This window comes from Cornus florida, unplaced genomic scaffold (genome assembly GCF_030987335.1).
Source record: "Cornus florida cultivar Cherokee Brave unplaced genomic scaffold, ASM3098733v1 CherokeeBrave_3.0.0_Hap2_Chr06, whole genome shotgun sequence".
Lineage (NCBI taxonomy): Eukaryota > Viridiplantae > Streptophyta > Magnoliopsida > Cornales > Cornaceae > Cornus > Cornus florida.
The window spans coordinates 88,382,820-88,401,777 of record NW_026775576.1 but is presented as its reverse complement, the minus strand read 5'-3'; the positions used below and the strand labels follow the sequence as shown (position 1 = coordinate 88,401,777).

The 18,958-nt window shown below is 37.8% G+C and overlaps 1 protein-coding gene across 1 annotated transcript; it reads right to left on the bottom strand.

Annotated features, from left to right (window-relative positions):
* Window positions 1-549: 549 nt before the first annotated feature.
* On the bottom strand, window positions 550-3,467 carry LOC132312676 (uncharacterized). The gene is made up of 2 exons (XM_059811142.1): window positions 3,270-3,467; window positions 550-2,009 (listed from the first exon to the last, which is right to left on the bottom strand). Exon 2 carries the CDS (start codon window positions 1,552-1,554, stop codon window positions 910-912), a length of 645 nt encoding a protein of 214 aa, XP_059667125.1. The 5' UTR covers window positions 1,555-2,009; window positions 3,270-3,467; the 3' UTR covers window positions 550-909.
* Window positions 3,468-18,958: the final 15,491 nt, after the last annotated feature.

The window sequence follows — 18,958 nt, the reverse complement described above, 5'->3', positions numbered from 1 at the left end:
ACAAAACATTTTCATGTAAAATGTTCTTTTCATTTTTTAGTAAAATATTTTCTAGATTAGCTTTTGTGGCCCGTTAACTCCCTCTTTCTTCAATATCACCAACAGTACTCACAAGTGTTACTCTCTCTCCCCACTCTCTATTCCTACTATCGACCCAAATCTGTTCGTCAACCGACCAACCCAACTTTGCAGGGTTCAATAAAAATCCCAATGATTAGATGACCCAAGATAATATATGAAAAATTACTAACGAAATTTTTAGTAAATCATTTTCAGTAAAATATTTACATTGAAAAATAATTTCCTAATCTTGGAGTCTCCCAAATACTGAAAAATGAAGAAAATAATTTCGGATTTTACGTGCCTAATATCGCGGACGATCAGAAAATAGCATAATTTTGCAGGAGTTGACCCTTCCTTTCCCATTGCTAGCGGAGAGTACCACAACAAAAATCACGTGAATTGGAATTCTACAATTCGACTATTATTATGCAATCAAGAAATAGTATGAGAGGAGATGATAAAACTGTTCCAAGAAACAAAGAGAAGTAATCAAGAAATAGTACCTGTGAAATATTAAGGAGATGATAAAACTGTGAAATATTAAGGGACCACAAAAAAACCTCAAGCTCCATTGACCAATGTTTTTTGCCTAGAGTAAACAAAGATCAAGTCTTTGGCGTCTCATAGTTGCGTACCATTCAACAAGGATATACGAAGCTCTCAGAATAACATGAAAAAACGAAGCTTGAGAGCCGAATTGAGGAACAGTGTTCAATGGAACAAACATGATATCCAGTAAATAAGAAGGGGCACATGCGCCGTAAATATATACAGGGCATTATTGAGAACCATACCAAGAGTAGGACACTATCAAGTGACCAGACTACATAACAGAGGCTCTTCATCTTACTCTCCTCTTAGCATTCTGCCAAAGACCAACTGGTCTACGTGGGAGTCTTCTGCAATTTGGAGTGAAGAAACAGCCTGTGCCGCAATAAGACCTGCAGAAATCTCTGTAGTATCCCAACATCCCTCATCAAAATATGAGGTATGGAGATCCCTCCCAAAATGTCCACACGAGATTGACCAGTCACTGTGTCCCCCGTCATTCCACTCATATCCAGATATGTAAGCATTAGACAACCACCCAACTTCTTCAAGTGAATGTTTCGAGAAGTCCTGATGGGGAAGGAGTGCTCTACATTCACCCATGACGGGGTCATCATTGCTAGCACAATCCCAAGGGTTGAATCCCTCATCATCCTTATTCAGCATGATCTTACATGAATCGTTCGACTCTTCACCTAGTAGGACATGCAGGGCAACTGCCTCAGCAATCGCAGCGCCCTCCTCATCAAGCCTCTGCTGTTCTTCTTTCTTTTTCTGTTTCTTCTTTTCCAGCTCTGAAATGATGGCTGCTGAAGTAGCCAGGGCTTTCTCCAAGCGCCGCCTTTTCTTCTCAGCCTGTTTGAGACGATCCAACTCATCCTTCACTTGCTTCTTCTTCACTTTTCTAACTCCAGATCCAGATGGCAGCTTGGCAGATTCCATGTTATCCAATAACACACTACCAACCCCTCCAACTACTTAGCCTTGCTTGTTCAACTTTTTTTCAACAAGAAAACTTCTCTAAGACACATGCATTATCTCTATATCTTTTGTTTTTCTCTTTCTCCTTTTTAATATTTAACACTAAATAAATTCTAGTACGTTCCGGAATTGAAAACTAATATGACGTCGAAAACTAAAAACCGATACCTACACCCACTCAGGTTTGAAGGAGTACATCATTTTACGAACAATACAATCCCAAACAGAAAGAACTGGGGATAGTAGAAGAGAAGACGAGTAAGCACTCACAGACACATTCCCTGGCATCATTCTTCCTAATTTCTCACAACCCTTACCAATACTCATCTTGGGTACACCAATACGACCAATAGACTGACTGACTGACAAATGTGGTAATTACAGTCAAATTCAAACAGTTCACATGGCCTTCCCTCCTGCAGTCAAAATAGAGAAACTAGCATCTGAGATGTGTAAAAATGGCAGACAGTGTAGTCCTGTTGTGCACAATACTTTGCACGCACAAAAACAAAAACAATACAGACACATATATCATACCCGTCACTCCAAGTCACAATCACAAATCATAATTCCAAATTTCCAATCTTACAAGTAAATAATCCATGAAATTAAATTTATAGAACAGTATAAGGATCTCAAAAACCATATCCTCCATCAGATCAAAAACCCAAACAGCAAACAAAATTCAACAAGGCTATTCCTTTGAAAGACTTGACAACTCCAAGTGACTGCGAATTGACTTAAAAATCTATAATATGAATATAACAAAGCATTGAAATCCCAAATTGCCATTCAATAAGAAAATTATACCCTAATATTCTGAAATTGAGAAAATATTGATATTCACAATTGACATGCAATGAGTAAAAATTACACCCCAATATTCTGAAATTAACAGTTAGGGTTCTAAACCCTAAATTGGTCTTTTGATTGGAGATCAGCCACCAAAAATCCTTTGAATTGGGGATTACCCAGCAAAATTCTCAACTTTTCATTCATAACCCTAATTCTATTACATTCCCATCATTATATAGGAAAATAAGGAATTAATAGACTTCCTAAGCAAGAAAATAACAATTGGAAAAAAAAAGACTGCCTAATAGATTTAGAATAATATTGGTTTCCTAACATTAACAAAGCATCAAGATCTCAAATTGCAATGTAATGAGCAAAAATTAAACCCCAAATCTGGATTTTTTATACTTTTCATTACTTAGGACCCCATAGAGATTAATTAGTGAACCCAACAGCGCACCGTCCAATTATCAGACTAAACTGAGTAGAATTTCAATATATTTTCTCAGAAAACAAAACAAGGGTAATTAAAGCCCTGAATTGCATCTATCAAATCAACACGAATTTTAAAATCCTAATCAGCCCAAGTCCCTCATTCATTAAATAATTTAAATTGCACAAAAACTTTTCCCAATTGACCCATTTAACAAGCTGTGTCACAGACCTTATTTTCAACTCGCAATCCCAAAATTATTCATAATTGATCCACTCAACCCAGATACAAATCAGTTCTATGCAGTAATTAGCAGAAGATTGAAACACCCATTAAGCTACACTACACAGAGTCACACAATAAACAAAATTTAAATCGATCGCTATGGTTACAACAACAATTGAACAGAGAATCAAATCGAAAGTGGATAATATAAAACGAAACGAACCTCGTAGAAAAGGAAGAGAGAGAGAGAGAAAAAATGTCCTCTAAGATTTGTGTGGTGGGCTAAGATAGATTAGGATTTTGGGTTTGTGGAGGTGTATGGATCTGCAAGGAAATTTTTCTAGAGAGAGAAAGTAAGGTAACTGATCACATGAGTGCCGGTAGGAGGTGACGGGGTTGAGTAGGAGAGGTAAGGGTAATAGTGTCATTTAGGCATTAGTTTTGGAGATGTGGCCGTTTAACATTTGTGGAGTTTTGAAGTAAATCTAGAATCTCTTGACTTTTCTTTGGGTGAATCGCGACAGGACCACAGTTCTGAGTGGTTGTATAGGACACTTGGCGACTAAGAAAGGGATTACGCGCTAAAGTGGGTCCCACTGAAGTCGTTTGATGGACGGATCTGATTAATAGCTACTCCGAATAAAAATAAAATTTTAATGGACGGATCAGATATACGATCTCAACTAATCCCGCAAATCGATGGTTTGAAAAATTGGCACGTTATTAAACATCAGAGATTAGAGCGACACATAGCGAAATATCATTGAAAATCGATAAAAGATGGGTATTAATAATTGATAAAATACTTTCTTATCAAGTACGAAAAAATCGACTTGTACTTCTGTTGGTACCAAAATTTGGCAGCCATCTCAACGATGACGTGGACCAATAAGAAGCAAATAGGTATTTCTAATATAGAGTCAAGGGGATCGGCCAGTTTAAAAATATTAAGAGCAAATATAGGAAGATATATGTCATGGTAGTTGCTAAAATATAGCACCTCACATTTGAATTTTTTCAAAATAGGCTGTTAATAGAAAATGAAAAGGCTAGAGTTTGGATGAAACTCAATAACTAAATTCGTATAAAATAGGAAGTTTAGTTGGATGAAAGAAGGAAAGCTTTGGAGACATGTATAGAAGGAAAGCTTTGGAGATATGAAGTGAACAAATCTAATTGTGACAAGTGGCCTTGACATGGCGCTAAAGGATGGGCCACTTGGGATAGAACACAGCTGCCAAGTTTATAAAAGGAAGTTGCTAGAACTTAGCAACTTTTCAGCAACATTCTAGCAACTTACATTTGACTAGATCAAAGAAAGTTTCCAGCAAGGATTTTCTTATTGAAACAAGGAGCAAGACGAGATAAGAAGCAAAAGAATATTGGGTTTTGACCTAGTTTGAATAACAAAGTGAAGAAAATCAAGGGAATGAGAGATTTTCTGGCAAAAAGTTAGGAAAATAAGTTGAGAAAGAATTCTATAAGTAGGAAAGATGTAATCCTATTCCAATGGTCCAGCACCACCACAAAACATGCATTTCAACTAAAAATGTTTTCAACTGACTCTACGTCATTTTCCTATCAATTTCTTTATTTCAATTTAATGGCAATTGATTAGATCTTCGTCAACTATTTCGATTCAGCCATTTACTTTCTTTCAATTTCAATTATTCTAATTTTAATTACGCAATTTTAGTTAGGCTTTCAATTCAATGGCAATTGATTAAATTCTTGCCATTGAATCGTAGTGACAATTGATTAAATTCTTGTCATTACTTGGCTGATGGCAATTGATTAAATTCTTGCTATCACGTTTCAGTGGCGATCGATTAAATTCTTGCCATTGTGTTTGGCTAGTGGCGATCGATTAAATTCTTGCCATTGTGTTTGGCTGATGGCGATTGATTAAGTTCTCGCTATCTGTCTTCACTCGGCCATTCCATCCATTCAAACATTCATCAGCCGTTGCATTTCTTTAGACACTCTAAAAAGTCCTTGCTACAAACAAGGCATAAAAGAACCTTGCTGGGAGTTCTTACTAGTCTCTCTCCCACACAATCGCCTGAGAGTCAGCCATCGGAAAAAGGGATAGGCTGGTGTTCAATTACATATTTTGGGTATTTTGTACAAATACTCTGGCACGCCCGTGAAGAGTCCATCGACCGGCGTAGGGAACAAAAACCGCGCGAACACGTTTTGGCACGCCCGGTGGGACCACTACTAGAGTGTTATAAAAGAGGCAAATATGCCACGGCCCACAAAAAATTCTAAGGCCGTGGCTACTGATGAAGATTTGGAGGAAGGCGATCAGCCAGTACAGGCTGAGAACTCTGCAGCAGGTCCTACTGATGAGTTAGCCATACTTTAAGCACAGGTTAGCTCCTTGGTAGATGCAATGGGAAGGATGGGAGCACGCTACAACGACTTGCATGAAAATATGTCCCAACTCTCAGCCTTTATTTTGAACAAGCCGACTCAAGCTAGCAGCTCCAACAATCAGGAATCGGCTTCTCAGCCGAATCTATCACAAGCTGCTCGGCCAGAGAGGGCCATTGAAACATCACAGCCATGGCCGCCAGTAGTGACACTCCAACCAGGTGCAACATCAAGTCAGCCGGTTCATACGCTACTCACCTGGGCAGAAAGCTATCCTCAGCCTACGTTGGCAGGTTCTAATCAGCCACCAGTAGCAGGTTCGCGGCCACAGGTAATTCCACCAAACCCTCCTCGGATGCCTTTGAACTCGGGGGGCAATTAGATCAGGTGGAGGCCACCGAACCCACTGTATACTCATGTGCCGCCACAGGTAGGGCTCGGGGGGCAGAATATGGCTAATCAGCCACATGATTGGCCGAATTGCTATCAACCATTTTAATCAGGTACCACCAATATTAAATCAGCCACCTCAAGTCATGTTAGATAGAAGACAATTAGCTGATTTACTCACAGAAGAATATGGCCTGGAACTTAGAGGTGCCGGCCGACCAATTTATAGAACTCCTTATCCAGAAGTGGTAGACCAAGTTGAGTTCCCTAGAGGATATAAAGTCCCTGACTTTGTAACCTTTAGTGGAGAGGGGAATCAATCGACCGTGGAACACATTGGTCGATTCACGGTTCAATGTGGAGAGGCCAGTGTTAGCCCGTGGTTGAAATTGAGACTTTTTCCTAACTCTTTGACAGGGGCAGCTTTTTCATGGTATATTCGTCTACCTCCTAACTCTGTTTTTAATTGGCCACAGATGGAGGAATTATTCCACAATCAGTTCTACCGTATGGAGACAGAACCTACTCTGGCCGATTTATCCAGGCTAAGTCAATTGCCTAGTGAATCGGTCGAGACATTCATTGCAAGATTCAGGAGAGCAAGATTAAGATGTCGTGTACCTCTTCCAGAACAGGAGTACATTCGTTTGGCTTTGAACGGCCTTGATTTTGAACTTCGGAAGAGGTTTGAAGGAGTTCCATTTTGTGACATGTATGACCTGGCCGAGAAAGCTACCAGGTATGAGTTAGTTCTCAAAGAGGAGAAAGAACGAAAAAATTCCTCTAAAGGTACGTACTATAGGGACCCCAACTATGAAGTTTATTCAACTGATGTGGTTGAAGAGGAAGATTTTGAAGCTAATTTAGCCGAAGTCATTCTAAAGAAGCCTTATGTATGTGACGCTTTAACAAAACCAAATGTATCCACCAGTGGTACTCAGCCATCGACTTCATCGGCCAGGAAGGGTACGGCTGATACTGGTAAGGTTTATACGTTTGATTTGGCCAAAACAGAACAAATTTTTGATCATTTGTTGGCCGACAAACAAATCGTTTTGCCAAAAGGACACAATATACCATTGACCAATGATTTAAAAGGAAGAGAGTTCTGCAAATTTCATAATTCATGGAATCATACTACTAACAATTGTTATGTATTTAGAAATGTATTGCAGAAATCTATCGATAAAGGTGTATTGAAATTCCCTGAAAAGAAGCCAGATGTAATGGGGGTCGATGGCGATCCATTTCCTAATATTGTCAGTACCAATGTAATCAGCCTGGCAACTGAAAAAGCCGCTGATAATGGTAGACAGGAAAGATTACCAAAAGTTCTTGGTAGTTCATCGGCCAGTAATGATGAGCAGAAAGTTAAGGACTTGGAAATTCAGTTAAGAGAAGCTCAAATTGCCCTCATCAACCATGGTTGTTGTCCAAATTGCAAAGGCCGAAGGAATGACTCAGACAAGAGGGGCTATTTCCAATCAACCAGAAAGCGCAGTGTCCATGAAAGGTTAGGCCATCAGCCTAGACAGAATCATAAAGAAATCAATCGATCAATATTTAGAGAAAATGGGCCGAGGGCAGTGAGAATCATTCGGTCATCGGTGGCCGATAGAGTCCTGCCAGAACAACATTTTTATCCTAGTTTCAAAAGGAAACCAACAATTCAGTCAGAAATATGGGTTCAAAAAGGAGAAGAATCTAGCTGTGTAAGAACGGTTAGACCTCTTTTGGTTGACCATGGCAGATGGACTCGAGTAAATCACCCAAAGTTTCCTAAGCAACCTCCTACACGTACTCAAAAAAGGAGGATGCAAAGAAAAAATGCAGAACTCAAAAGGAAAGAAGACAAGATCGACCATGATCAACTAGAAAGAAAAAATGAACCAGTGGTGGCTGAAGACATGGAGGTTGCTACATCCTTTGAGAATAAGGCATGTTTTTATGAAGAAAAAGATGATCAGCCAGACCAGGATCCAAAGCATGCGGCCAAGTACAGAATTCGTTTTGGTTCTCTCCCGGATGAGGTAAATTGTAACATGGTATTTGTTTTGCCTTCTGTGTTTGAAGCAAGGATAGAACCAGCGATGAACAGGGATGTTGAGTCAGCCAAGCAGGAGGAAAAGGCTGAATCTTCAGAAATTAAGAACGATTCGACAAGTTCATCGGCCGAGATAGGATTGATCTCTCAGGATCAGCCATCTAAGGCCGATAAAATCATTTTCGAAAAACCACATTTGTCCATAACATAGCAGTTGAGGCCGTTGTATGTTAAAGTATGGGTTGAGGGTCAGCCAATCAATAGGGTTTTGGTTGACAATGGTTCGGTGGTGAATGTCATTCCAACAACTACTTTGAAGAAATTAGGTAAAACCATGGACGATGTAGTTCCAACCGACGTGGCCATCAATGGTTTTAATGGAGGATCTAGTAACACTAAAAGTATTCTACCTTTGGAAATTACTATTGGCAGTAAGACATCCTTTACGGCTTTATTTATCATTGATTCAACCACAGCCTATAATCTCCTTTTAGGCCGAGATTGGATTCATCCTAACATGTGCATCCCATTAACCTTGCATCAAATGTTGATTTTTTGGGATGGAAATGAGGTAAAAATTGTTGAGGCCGATAACAAACCCTTTATAGCTAGGGTGTATTCGGCTGAGGCTGCACTTTATGATGAAACTGTTGTACCTATCAAATTTGTTGGCATTAACAGGATGGGACGACCAGCAGCGGCAACAATGAAGAAGAATTTAATTAATGCTGATATTAAAGAATTATTGTCAGAAGCAGCTCGGCCGAAAATTGATATTTTCAGGTCGACCATCAAGGACATTGAAGATGTTACTGATGGATCACAAAACCAATGAAGAAAAGAAGCGGCAAGCTTTCAGGGCCGCTTGCATAAGACTGAAAGCATATCTAGCTGAGAAGAGATTGGCCAGAGAAGAACAGCTATATGAAGAGGTATCGGCCAGCACGGCCGATATAATTGAAGAAGGTTTCGAAAAGCTGGATGCATTCCAACTTGAAGATTTGGAGTCAGCCCCTTCCAGGATGGAAGATAATAAAGCAGAGGTGCAAGATCCTTTATTGGAAATAAATGTTGGTACTAAAAAAGATAATCGGCCATTATTTGTTAGTGCTTTGCTTGAGCCTAAATTCCAGGCCGATTTGATTAAATTATTAAATGAATATAAGGATTGCTTTGCTTGGAGTTATGAAGAGATGCCTGGCCTGTCTAGAAAATTGGTAGAACATAGATTACCGATCAAAAAAGATTTTCAGCCATTTAAACAACCACCAAGAATGATGTCTTCGGAAGTAATACTCAAAATTAAAGAAGAAATTGAGAGACTTCTTAAGGCAGGATTTATTCGAACAGCTAAGTATGTTGAATGGCTGTCTAATGTTGTTCCGGTAATGAAGAAGAATGGCAAACTTAGAGTTTGTATGGATTTTCGCAATTTAAATAATGCCACTTCAAAAGATGAATATCCAATGCCTGTGGCCGATCAACTTATTGATTCGGCCGCTAAGCATGAAATATTGTCTTTTATGGACGGCCATTCAGGTTATAATCAAATCTATTTAGCCGAGGAAGATATTCATAAAACGGCTTTTAGATGTCCTGGGTCAATTGGTACTTTTGAGTGGATTGTGATGCCATTTGGCCTAAAAAATGCTGGGGCTACTTATCAAAGGGCAATGAATTCTATCTTTCATGATATGATTGGTCGATTGATGGAAATTTATATAGATGATGTAGTTGTGAAATCATCGGCCAAGAGACAGCATTTGGAATACTTGAAAAAGGCCTTTGAAAGGATGAGGATTCACAAATTGAAAATGAATCCATTGAACTGTGCATTTGGAGTTTCAGCCAGGAATTTCTTGGGGTTCTTGGTACACAAACGAGGTATTGAAGTTGATCAGAACAAGGTCAAAGCTATTATAAATGCTAGGGCCCCAGCCAACAAAAAACAAGTGCAAAGGTTCCTCGGCCAGGTAGGTTTTCTTAGAAGATTTATTTCTAACCATGCTGGCCGAGTGCATGTCTTTTCGACTTTAGTGAAATTAAAGTCACATGAGAAATTTCATTGGGACAAATCCCATCAGAAGGCCTTTGACAAAATAAAAGAGTATTTGGCAAACCCCCCGGTTGTAATGCCTCCAAGAAAGAAGTGGCCGTTAAAGCTTTATTTATCGGCCGCAGAAGAATCAATTGGTAGTATGCTCGCACAAGACAATGAACATGGAAAGGAGCAGGCTGTCTACTACCTGAGTAGAGTACTAACTGATGTAGAATGCAGATATTCCTCAATTGAGAAGCTTTGTTTATCTTTGTACTATTCGGCCATGAAGTTGAGAGTATACATGCGGCCTATTGATGTTTACATTCTTTGTCAGACTAACGTGATCAAGTATATGCTATCAAGGCCATTGATCACTGGCCGAATAGGTAAGTGGGCTTTGGCTTTGATGGAATTCAATTTTATCTACGTCCCACAAAAATCAGTAAAAGGAAGGGTTCTGGCTGATTTTTTGGCCGATCATCCTTCAACTGATATTGATCCATGGGTTTATGATGAATTGGAGTCATCAACTATATTCTTAACTCCTTGGATCTTAATGTTTGATGGATCAAGCACGGCTGATGGAGCAGGAGCAGGTATTGTTATTATTTCGCCAGCTGGCAGAAAGGCTTCATTCTCTTTCTTTTTAGATTTTAAATGTTCAAATAATCAGGCCGAATATGAAGCGCTTATAATCGGCCTGGAGATTTTAATTGAAATGGCTGTTAGAGATGTAAAGATTTTGGGAGATTCAAACTTAGTCCTTAGCCAAATTTCTGAAGATTTTAAGTGCCTAAGTTGGCAATTAAGGCCGTTTCATTCTCTGGCCACTTCATTAATCAATCAATTTGATAGTGTTCAACTTAAGTTCTGGCCGAGAGGGCAGAATAAGGAGGCCAACAGCATGGCCCAAGCAGCCTCTGGAATAAGAGTACCAGCCGGAATAAAAGATCAGTTGATAAAGATAACACGAAGATCTTTGCCATCGGCCGAATTGAGAAATACTATGTTGTTTAATACTTGGACAATTTGTGATACCCCTCGATTCTAGAACCACGGGTGATCAAGTTCGGGTACAGATTCGAAGGATACCAGACAATCAATATATAAACAAGCAGGAATAAAATTTGAATTAAGAATAAAATAACAAAACGCTGAAAGAATTCTAAAATAAAAAACCTCAACTTAAAAATAATAAATTAATAACATTTAAATCCTTCAAATCCGTACAACTCGGGAATCCATCTAGTGGACCCCTAATAATTCCAACTGGTAAAACATTTACAGAATTAAAATCCAAAACCAAAATAAGAAAGAAAATCCTATGTAGTCGGAAGAGTGAGTGACTGTATCTGCATCACCACGATCAAACCCTAAGCCTGGTACTCACGAGCACCTGAAAAATAAAGGTGGGTCAGGCCCACATGCAAGTTCCATCCTACTACAATCCGTACATAAACTCGATACGCAGATACATCCTAGATAGCTCAGCAATATCTACAATAGTCCATAGATATATAAATACACACTATAGGATGTTCACTAGCCTATAACATAGTTCAGCCTGGGTAGAAGGTGACATATAAAACACGCTTTTCAGCGGCCAAGTACCTAGACCTACCAGGGAACATTAGCTATATCTAGCTACTCAACCTTTGCAATATACGCACCCTAACCGTGATCAGGAGACTCAAGCTCATATCACGGTACCATAAATATATATATAAATTCCTTCCTAACGCAGAAAGATAAAACAACCATCCGTTATGTCGTTCAACTGTTTTAGTTGACAGGACATGCATCCATGTAGGATTTAACTATTTTAGTTAATCCATTCCGTATGTATGAAAGGGGTAGGACTTAGCTTTTTGATCTAATCCATCCCTGATATGTCACCGTCCCATACCGGTACATATCATGCAAATGATCCACAAATGATGCACATTCATTAGAACATCAAATAAATCCAGAAACCAGCATAATAGAAAACATGTATTATTAAGATCCTATTTTGCATCCAGTATATGATTATAATTATAGATCCTCCTTTTAAATTGTTAAAGTACCGATAAACAATTTAAGCCATCAATTTCCATATAATTGACAGAACAGAAATTATGACAGTTCGACAATTATCATCCATAACATAATATAATGAATAACAGAATTATAACTGCACATTATACTAGAATTCCCAACCAATACATCCATACTAGTTCATTTACATTATTAAAACGAAGACTAGCATATAAATCATCCTCAATCCTTGTCGGCAATGTAAATTAATATTTAATTCTCATGGCGACTATTTAATCCCCAACTATAAGTCCGAAGCATGATCTAATGATACTCAGCTATAAAAACTGAACACATTTTATTTGAATGCCAAAACCACCTCCATGCTAGTCTATTTAGTTTTCTAAAGCGAGACTAACAATTGCAACTTCCACTGCTCCTGACAGCATATAATTTAGTATCTAAATTTCATGATGTCTATAACTATAATAGAAACCAACATTCTTGGGACCCATACATTATATATTTCATTTATATAACCTCACAAAAATAACTTTTATTTTAGTCCGTTTAATTTACTAGTAACACGCTAGAAATTAACCCTTCCACCCTCCTTGACTGCATGCTTAATTAATAATTAAAAGTCATGCCCTCCACTCCCATAGCCTCAACCAATAATTCTAGGTCTTTTAATAGATTAAATACATCATTTTAAAACCTCTCCATTAAATTTGCTTAAACATCACGACAAGAAATTTAATTTCTTCCAAGCCGTAAACCGCATGTGAATTTAATTTTAAATCCCAAGTTGATCAAGTTCCTAACATGAATTAATTATTCATGGGTAGAATTAATCATTCTTGGGTATAATCCTATTTAATTACATCATTCAAATCCATTAAACCAAGTTTAAACACACACTGGAGCCCTGAAATCACAAAATTCACGTACTAGGCACTTTATAAAATTGGAGCCCCCTCCAATTTTCAGTTGAGCCGGCTCCAATTTTAAGTTGAGCCGCCTCAACTCTTTGTGGAGCCGGCTCCACTTCAATGGAGCCGCCTCCACTTCCCTAGCCTCCGTTTTTCCTTATTTACTTCCTCTGTGTTGCCTTCTTCGTGTCCGGCAAAGCCTCCGCCCTCTGTCCCACCTTTTGTTAAAGATTTCTAAGGTTCAAATTAAGTCCTAACAAACCTAGAAACTTCTTTTATTCCAGCATGAATTACCTAGCAAAAGCTTAAACCATGAACGCAACAGTTTATGTTTTCTCCGTTTATCTTCTTCGCGTCCGGCGAAGTTCAACCCTCCGTTCTAGAATTTTTCTTACATTCCTAGGGTTCAATTCAAGTTCATTTAATCCTAGAAACTCCTCAAATTCTCTTGTGAAATTAATGACAAAAAAAAATTTAAAACCAAAACACAACAGTTCATAGTTTCAAAAGCGAACAGGGGTTTAAAATTGTACAGAGACTCTATCACGTATAAACATCCATTTTAATAATTAAATTAGATTCCCGGAGACTATAGAGAATGCACTAAACACAAGTTTACAGGAAGGAGATAGAATGAAACTTGCCTTTAGGTTTCGGTTTGAAACCTTTCAACGCCGTTGCTAAATTCTCCGACGAACTGTAGACTACCGGCAACTCTCCTACTGCTCCAGTTCTATCTCAGCATCAACCTCTTCCTTCCTCTATGGTTCACCTTTAGTCCATAGCTGAAAGCTTAATTGATTCTCTCTGTGTCCCTCTGTGTTTTTTCCCTCAAACGTCTCTGTTTCTCTCTTCTCTAGTTTCCCTCTGTTTACCTCTCCAGATTATTACGTGAAAAGGGTATCTCCAAAACCCTTGCTTACAAATATTTTTCTATATATATAGACTCATGCAAAAACCCTAATCCTAATTCCAGCCCAAGTATAAGTCGGCCAACCAAAATACTTAACACCAAAACCCTAAACGTAAATATAACTACAACCATATAACTTAAATCAAACAAGTCACACAACCCATTTAAAAACACGTAATAATAAAAAAAAAAAAAATCAATTAATCAAATAAATAAAATAAATCCCAATTGCACGTAATTAAGTTAAAATAAATAAACAACATAAAACAAATACACAATACCAATTTTAAACAAGTAAAACAATTAACCACTTAGCCAGATAATCACATTTAAATGCACACAAAACAAATAATCAATTTATCAATTTAAAATGCACATAAATAATTTATTAAATTTCCATTATATCCTTTTGAAAATTAGGGGTATTACATAATTGATGTAGAAGATTTGGCCGACGATGACTGGAGGATACCATTTATAATGTTTCTTCGAAATCCAAACATCAAGGCTGATAGAAGTATTAAAAGAAAAGCGATCAACTTTGTGCTTCTAGATGGGGATCTATACAGAAAAGGGTTAGAAGATGGGCTCCTACTACAATGCATAAGCAAGGAGGAATCACTTCAGGTTATGGCCGAGGTACATGAGGGCAGCTGTGGGGCTCACCAAGCTGGGATAAAAATGAGATGGCTGATTCGCAGGTATGGATATTATTAGCCGAGGATGAGGAAAGATTGCATAGATTACTCAAAAGGTTGTCAAGCTTGTCAAAGACACGGGCCGATTCAAAATGTACCAGCAAAAGAATTACAGCCAATAATCAAACTTTGGCCATTCAGAGGTTGGGGCCTTGACCTTATTGGTAAAATTAATCTACCATCAAGCGAAGGCCATCACTGGGTGATTGTTGCCACAGATTATTTTACTAAATAGGTTGAGGCCAAGGCTTGCAAAGCGGTTGATCAGCAAATAGTAATTAATTTCATGGAACAAAACATCATCCACAGATTTGGGATTCCAGAAACACTTGTTTCAGACTATGCAACAGTATTTAGGGCAACTGATGTACTACAATTCGGTCACAACATGAATATTCATATGTCAGCCTCTACGCCATACTATGCTCAAGCAAATGGCCAGGCCGAATCTTCAAACAAAATTTTAATAGAGATCATTGAGAAAATGATCAAAGATAAGCCAAGAAGGTGGCATGAGACTTTATCTGAAGCTTTATGGGCCTATAGGAACTCAAAAAGAACAGGCACAGGAGTTACACCATACATGTTAACTTATGGTCATGATGCTGTTCTGCCTATGGAAATGAAGGTTAAATCAGCCAGAGTTGCTTTTCAAAATAATCTAACTCCAGCTGATTATACTCAAGCAATGTTAGTAGAATTGGAAGATTTGGATGAAGTTAGAAGGGATGCTTTGGATCATATCATAGCTCCCAAAGGGAAGGTTGATGAAAGGAATCAGCCTAAGGTTGCCGAGAGGACACCATCAGCCATTCCAAATGTCAAGGCTCTCATACAACACGGTTGCTGCCCTGAATGGAAACGTATTAACTAAGGTAAAAGAATTTCAAGATTAAATCGGCAAGATTACCAGAATGCTTGGCCGAGAGTGGTATCTAATACTCAGCCAGAACCATCATTTGCAGAGAGAATCCTTTTAGTTCGTCATCCTCAACCGAATTTCAAGAAAAGAAAGCGGGGATGGAAACTAAAAAGGGTTAAGTGGAGAAGAAATTCGAGGAAGAAAATGAATCGGCCAATTAATGCAAAATTTTGCATGGCCAATGCAGTGCTACATGAAGAGAATTTTATTTTGTTCAAAAGAACGAATAAAATGGGGCGATCAACATCGGCCATTATGAAAAGAAGTCTGGCTGATGGGTTAACCAGAAAGGTATTTTGGCCGAGGATAATGCTTTATCGGCCAACTGTTGAGGTGCCAAATAAAGAATCAAGGAGAAGTCTGGCCATCATGGCCGCTGACATTCTAAAAGCTTACCCGGTAGATAAAAATTGGCCATAAAAGAAATTCAATTCTTAGTATTTTTGGCTAATATAGTTGAAGTCATTAAAGAAGATGACTATTCAAAAACTTGGGATGACATACTTTCAGAAGTTCCTTGGGGGTATAAAAATTCAAGAGGATCAGCCATAAAAAAAGCTCCATACTGGCAGAATTTTGTTTTTTTCAATAGAGAAGCTAATTAGATCGGCCCAAATGACATTACATAACAACCTGATCCTGGCCGATCACGATTATGCCTTACTAGTAGAGTTGGGAAACTTCAATGGTGAGGTCTATCATGGGTTTATAAATGGCCAATATTTTGAGAGGTATCAGCTAACTTTGTGGGAACAACAGAAGAACTAGGATCGACTAGTCCTGGCTGACGCAAAATAAAGACCAACTTAAAGGTGGTTCGAAAGAAATAAAGTCTAGAAGCTCGCTGGCTGCCAGTTTATTTCATGTTACAAAAATTCCAAAAATCTTATCAGCCTGAGTGGCCGATAAGACATTTGAAATTTGGGGGGCATTTGTTGGCACCAAAACTTGGCAGCCATCTCAACGATGACGTGGACCAATAAGAAGCAAATAGGTATTTCTAATATAGAGTCAAGGGGATCGGCCAGTTTAAAAATATTAGGAGCAAATATAGGAAGATATATTTCAGCCACCTAATGGATATGGTAGTTGCTAAAATATAGCAACTCACATTTGAATTTTTTCAAAATAGGCTGTTAATAGAAAATGAAAAGGCTAGAGTTTGGATAAAACTCAATAACTAAATTCCTATAAAATAGGAAGTTTAGTTGGATGAAAGAAGGAAAACTTTGGAGACATGTATAGAAGGAAAGCTTTGGAGATATGAAGTGAATAAATCTAATTGTGACAAGTGGCCTTGACATGGCGCTAAAGGATGGGCCACTTGGGATAGAACACAGCTGCCAAGTTTATAAAAGGAAGTTGCTAGAACTTAGCAACTTTTCAGCAACATTCTAGCAACTTACATTTGACTAGATCAAAGAGAGTTTCCAGTAAGGATTTTCTTATTGAAACAAGGAGCAAGACGAGATAAGAAGCAAAAGAATACTGGGTTTTGACCTAGTTTGAATAACAAAGTGAAGAAAATCAAGGGAATGAGAGATTTTCTGGCAAGAAGTTAGGAAAATAAGTTGAGAAAGAATTCTATAAGTAGGAAAGATGTAATCCTATTCCAATGGTCCAGCACCATCACAAAACATGCATTTCAACTAAAAATGTTTTCAATTGACTCTACGTCATTTTTCTATCAATTTCTTTATTTCAATTTAATGGCAATTGATTAGATCCTCGTTAACTATTTCGATTCAGCCATTTACTTTCTTTCAATTTCAATTATGCCAATTTTAATTACACAATTTTAGTTAGGCTTTCAATTCAATGGCAATTGATTAAATTCTTGCCATTGAATCGTAGTGACAATTGATTAAATTCTTGTCATTACTTGGCTGATGGCAATTGATTAAATTCTTGCTATCACGTTTCAGTGGCGATCGATTAAATTATTGCCATTGTGTTTGGCTGGTGGCGATCGATTAAATTCTTGCCATTGTGTTTGGCTGGTGGCGATCGATTAAATTCTTGCCATTGTGTTTGGCTGATGGCGATTGATTAAGTTCTCGCCATCTGTCTTCACTCGGCCATTCCATCCATTCAAACATTCATCAACTGTTGCATTTCTTTAGACACTCTAAAAAGTCCTTACTACAAATAAGGCATAAAAGAACCTTGCTGGGAGTTCTTACTAGTCTCTCTCCCACACAATCGCCTGAGAGTCAGCCATCGAAAAAAAGGATAGGCTGGTGTTCAATTACATATTTTGGGTATTTTGTACAAATACTCTGGCACGCCCGCGAAGAGTCCATCGACCGGCGTAGGGAACAAAAACCGCGCGAACAACTTCAATAATTGATTTTTCATTGCCCACTCATTTATACACAATTCAAAACCCATCCAAATTTAATACAAGACATATTTCACTTGTATCATTTTCTTCCATTCGAATCAGCGCAATGCTCTTATTGTGAGCGGACCACCCTGCCTGTCCGGGGCCAAACTCGAATGTGTTTACGTGATACCGAATTAAAGATGAGTTTGACTCTGATATCAACTGGATAAGTGCTTAACCATTTATCCAAAACTCAAATTGTTGGATAACGTTAAATTCACCCATTTATATATACTTCAACCCCCACCCATTTATAAATTTTGTTTATTTTTTACCTTCCTTAAAATAATAGTTTGACTTTGTAATAAACCAATTTTAAATAACATATTAAATACACTAAATAATTTTAGATAAAATTACTATTTCATTGTCTTTTACTTCACCATTTTTCTTTCTATATCTATTCCTCTATGCAGTATTATTTTTTTTTTGTTGAAAATTATTCTTTCTATAAAATATATTTCTTGAAGAATTCTATTGCAGTGAATGATATATATATATATACAGGAAGGCTCTCATGCTGTCCAAAATAACGGACTTTTCAACTAACCAAGTCAATTTAGAAAATTACACTTTATTACCTTATCAGACCTAACCATAGTTAATTTACCATAATTAACCAATACCTTTATACAATCTCTCTCTCCTTAATCTCTTCCATCGTCCTTGCAATCTCAACCATTACCGCCATATCTACATCATCAGTGACATATCCACATCATCTTCATCATTACAGTTCATTCTCCAAAATCGGAACACAACTATTAAACGCAAGTACTTCTATATCTAGAGCCAATAAATTGCCAGAATTTGAAGATTTTTTTTATTTCAATCTTAGTATTGAGGTATGGAGATCCAGAAAACCTAAATTTAGAAATTTTTTATTATTTTCATGACAGAATTAACAGGATTAAGTAATATATATTTTTTATTTGAGACTCTATTATTGAAGGTCGTGCTTATTCAATTTTTGAAATACGGAACAATGGTGGTGGTCGTTAAACGCGATTGCGGGTCAATGAATTTTCGTCTCGAAGAAATAATAATTCCCACTTTAAATCTCGACCATTTGATTCCTTAGGTCATGGTCTGGAACGTCATTTTACATTTCATTAACCGTGACTAGACATCACTAAACGTTAGCAAAGTGGCGACCTGTGATTGGATGAGTAGTTCACTTTTTGTTGACCGGAG

Excerpts from the sequence above, each read along its gene's own strand:
- LOC132312676 (XM_059811142.1), bottom strand. The coding sequence starts at position 1,554 with ATGGAATCTGCCAAGCTGCCATCTGGATCTGGAGTTAGAAAAGTGAAG.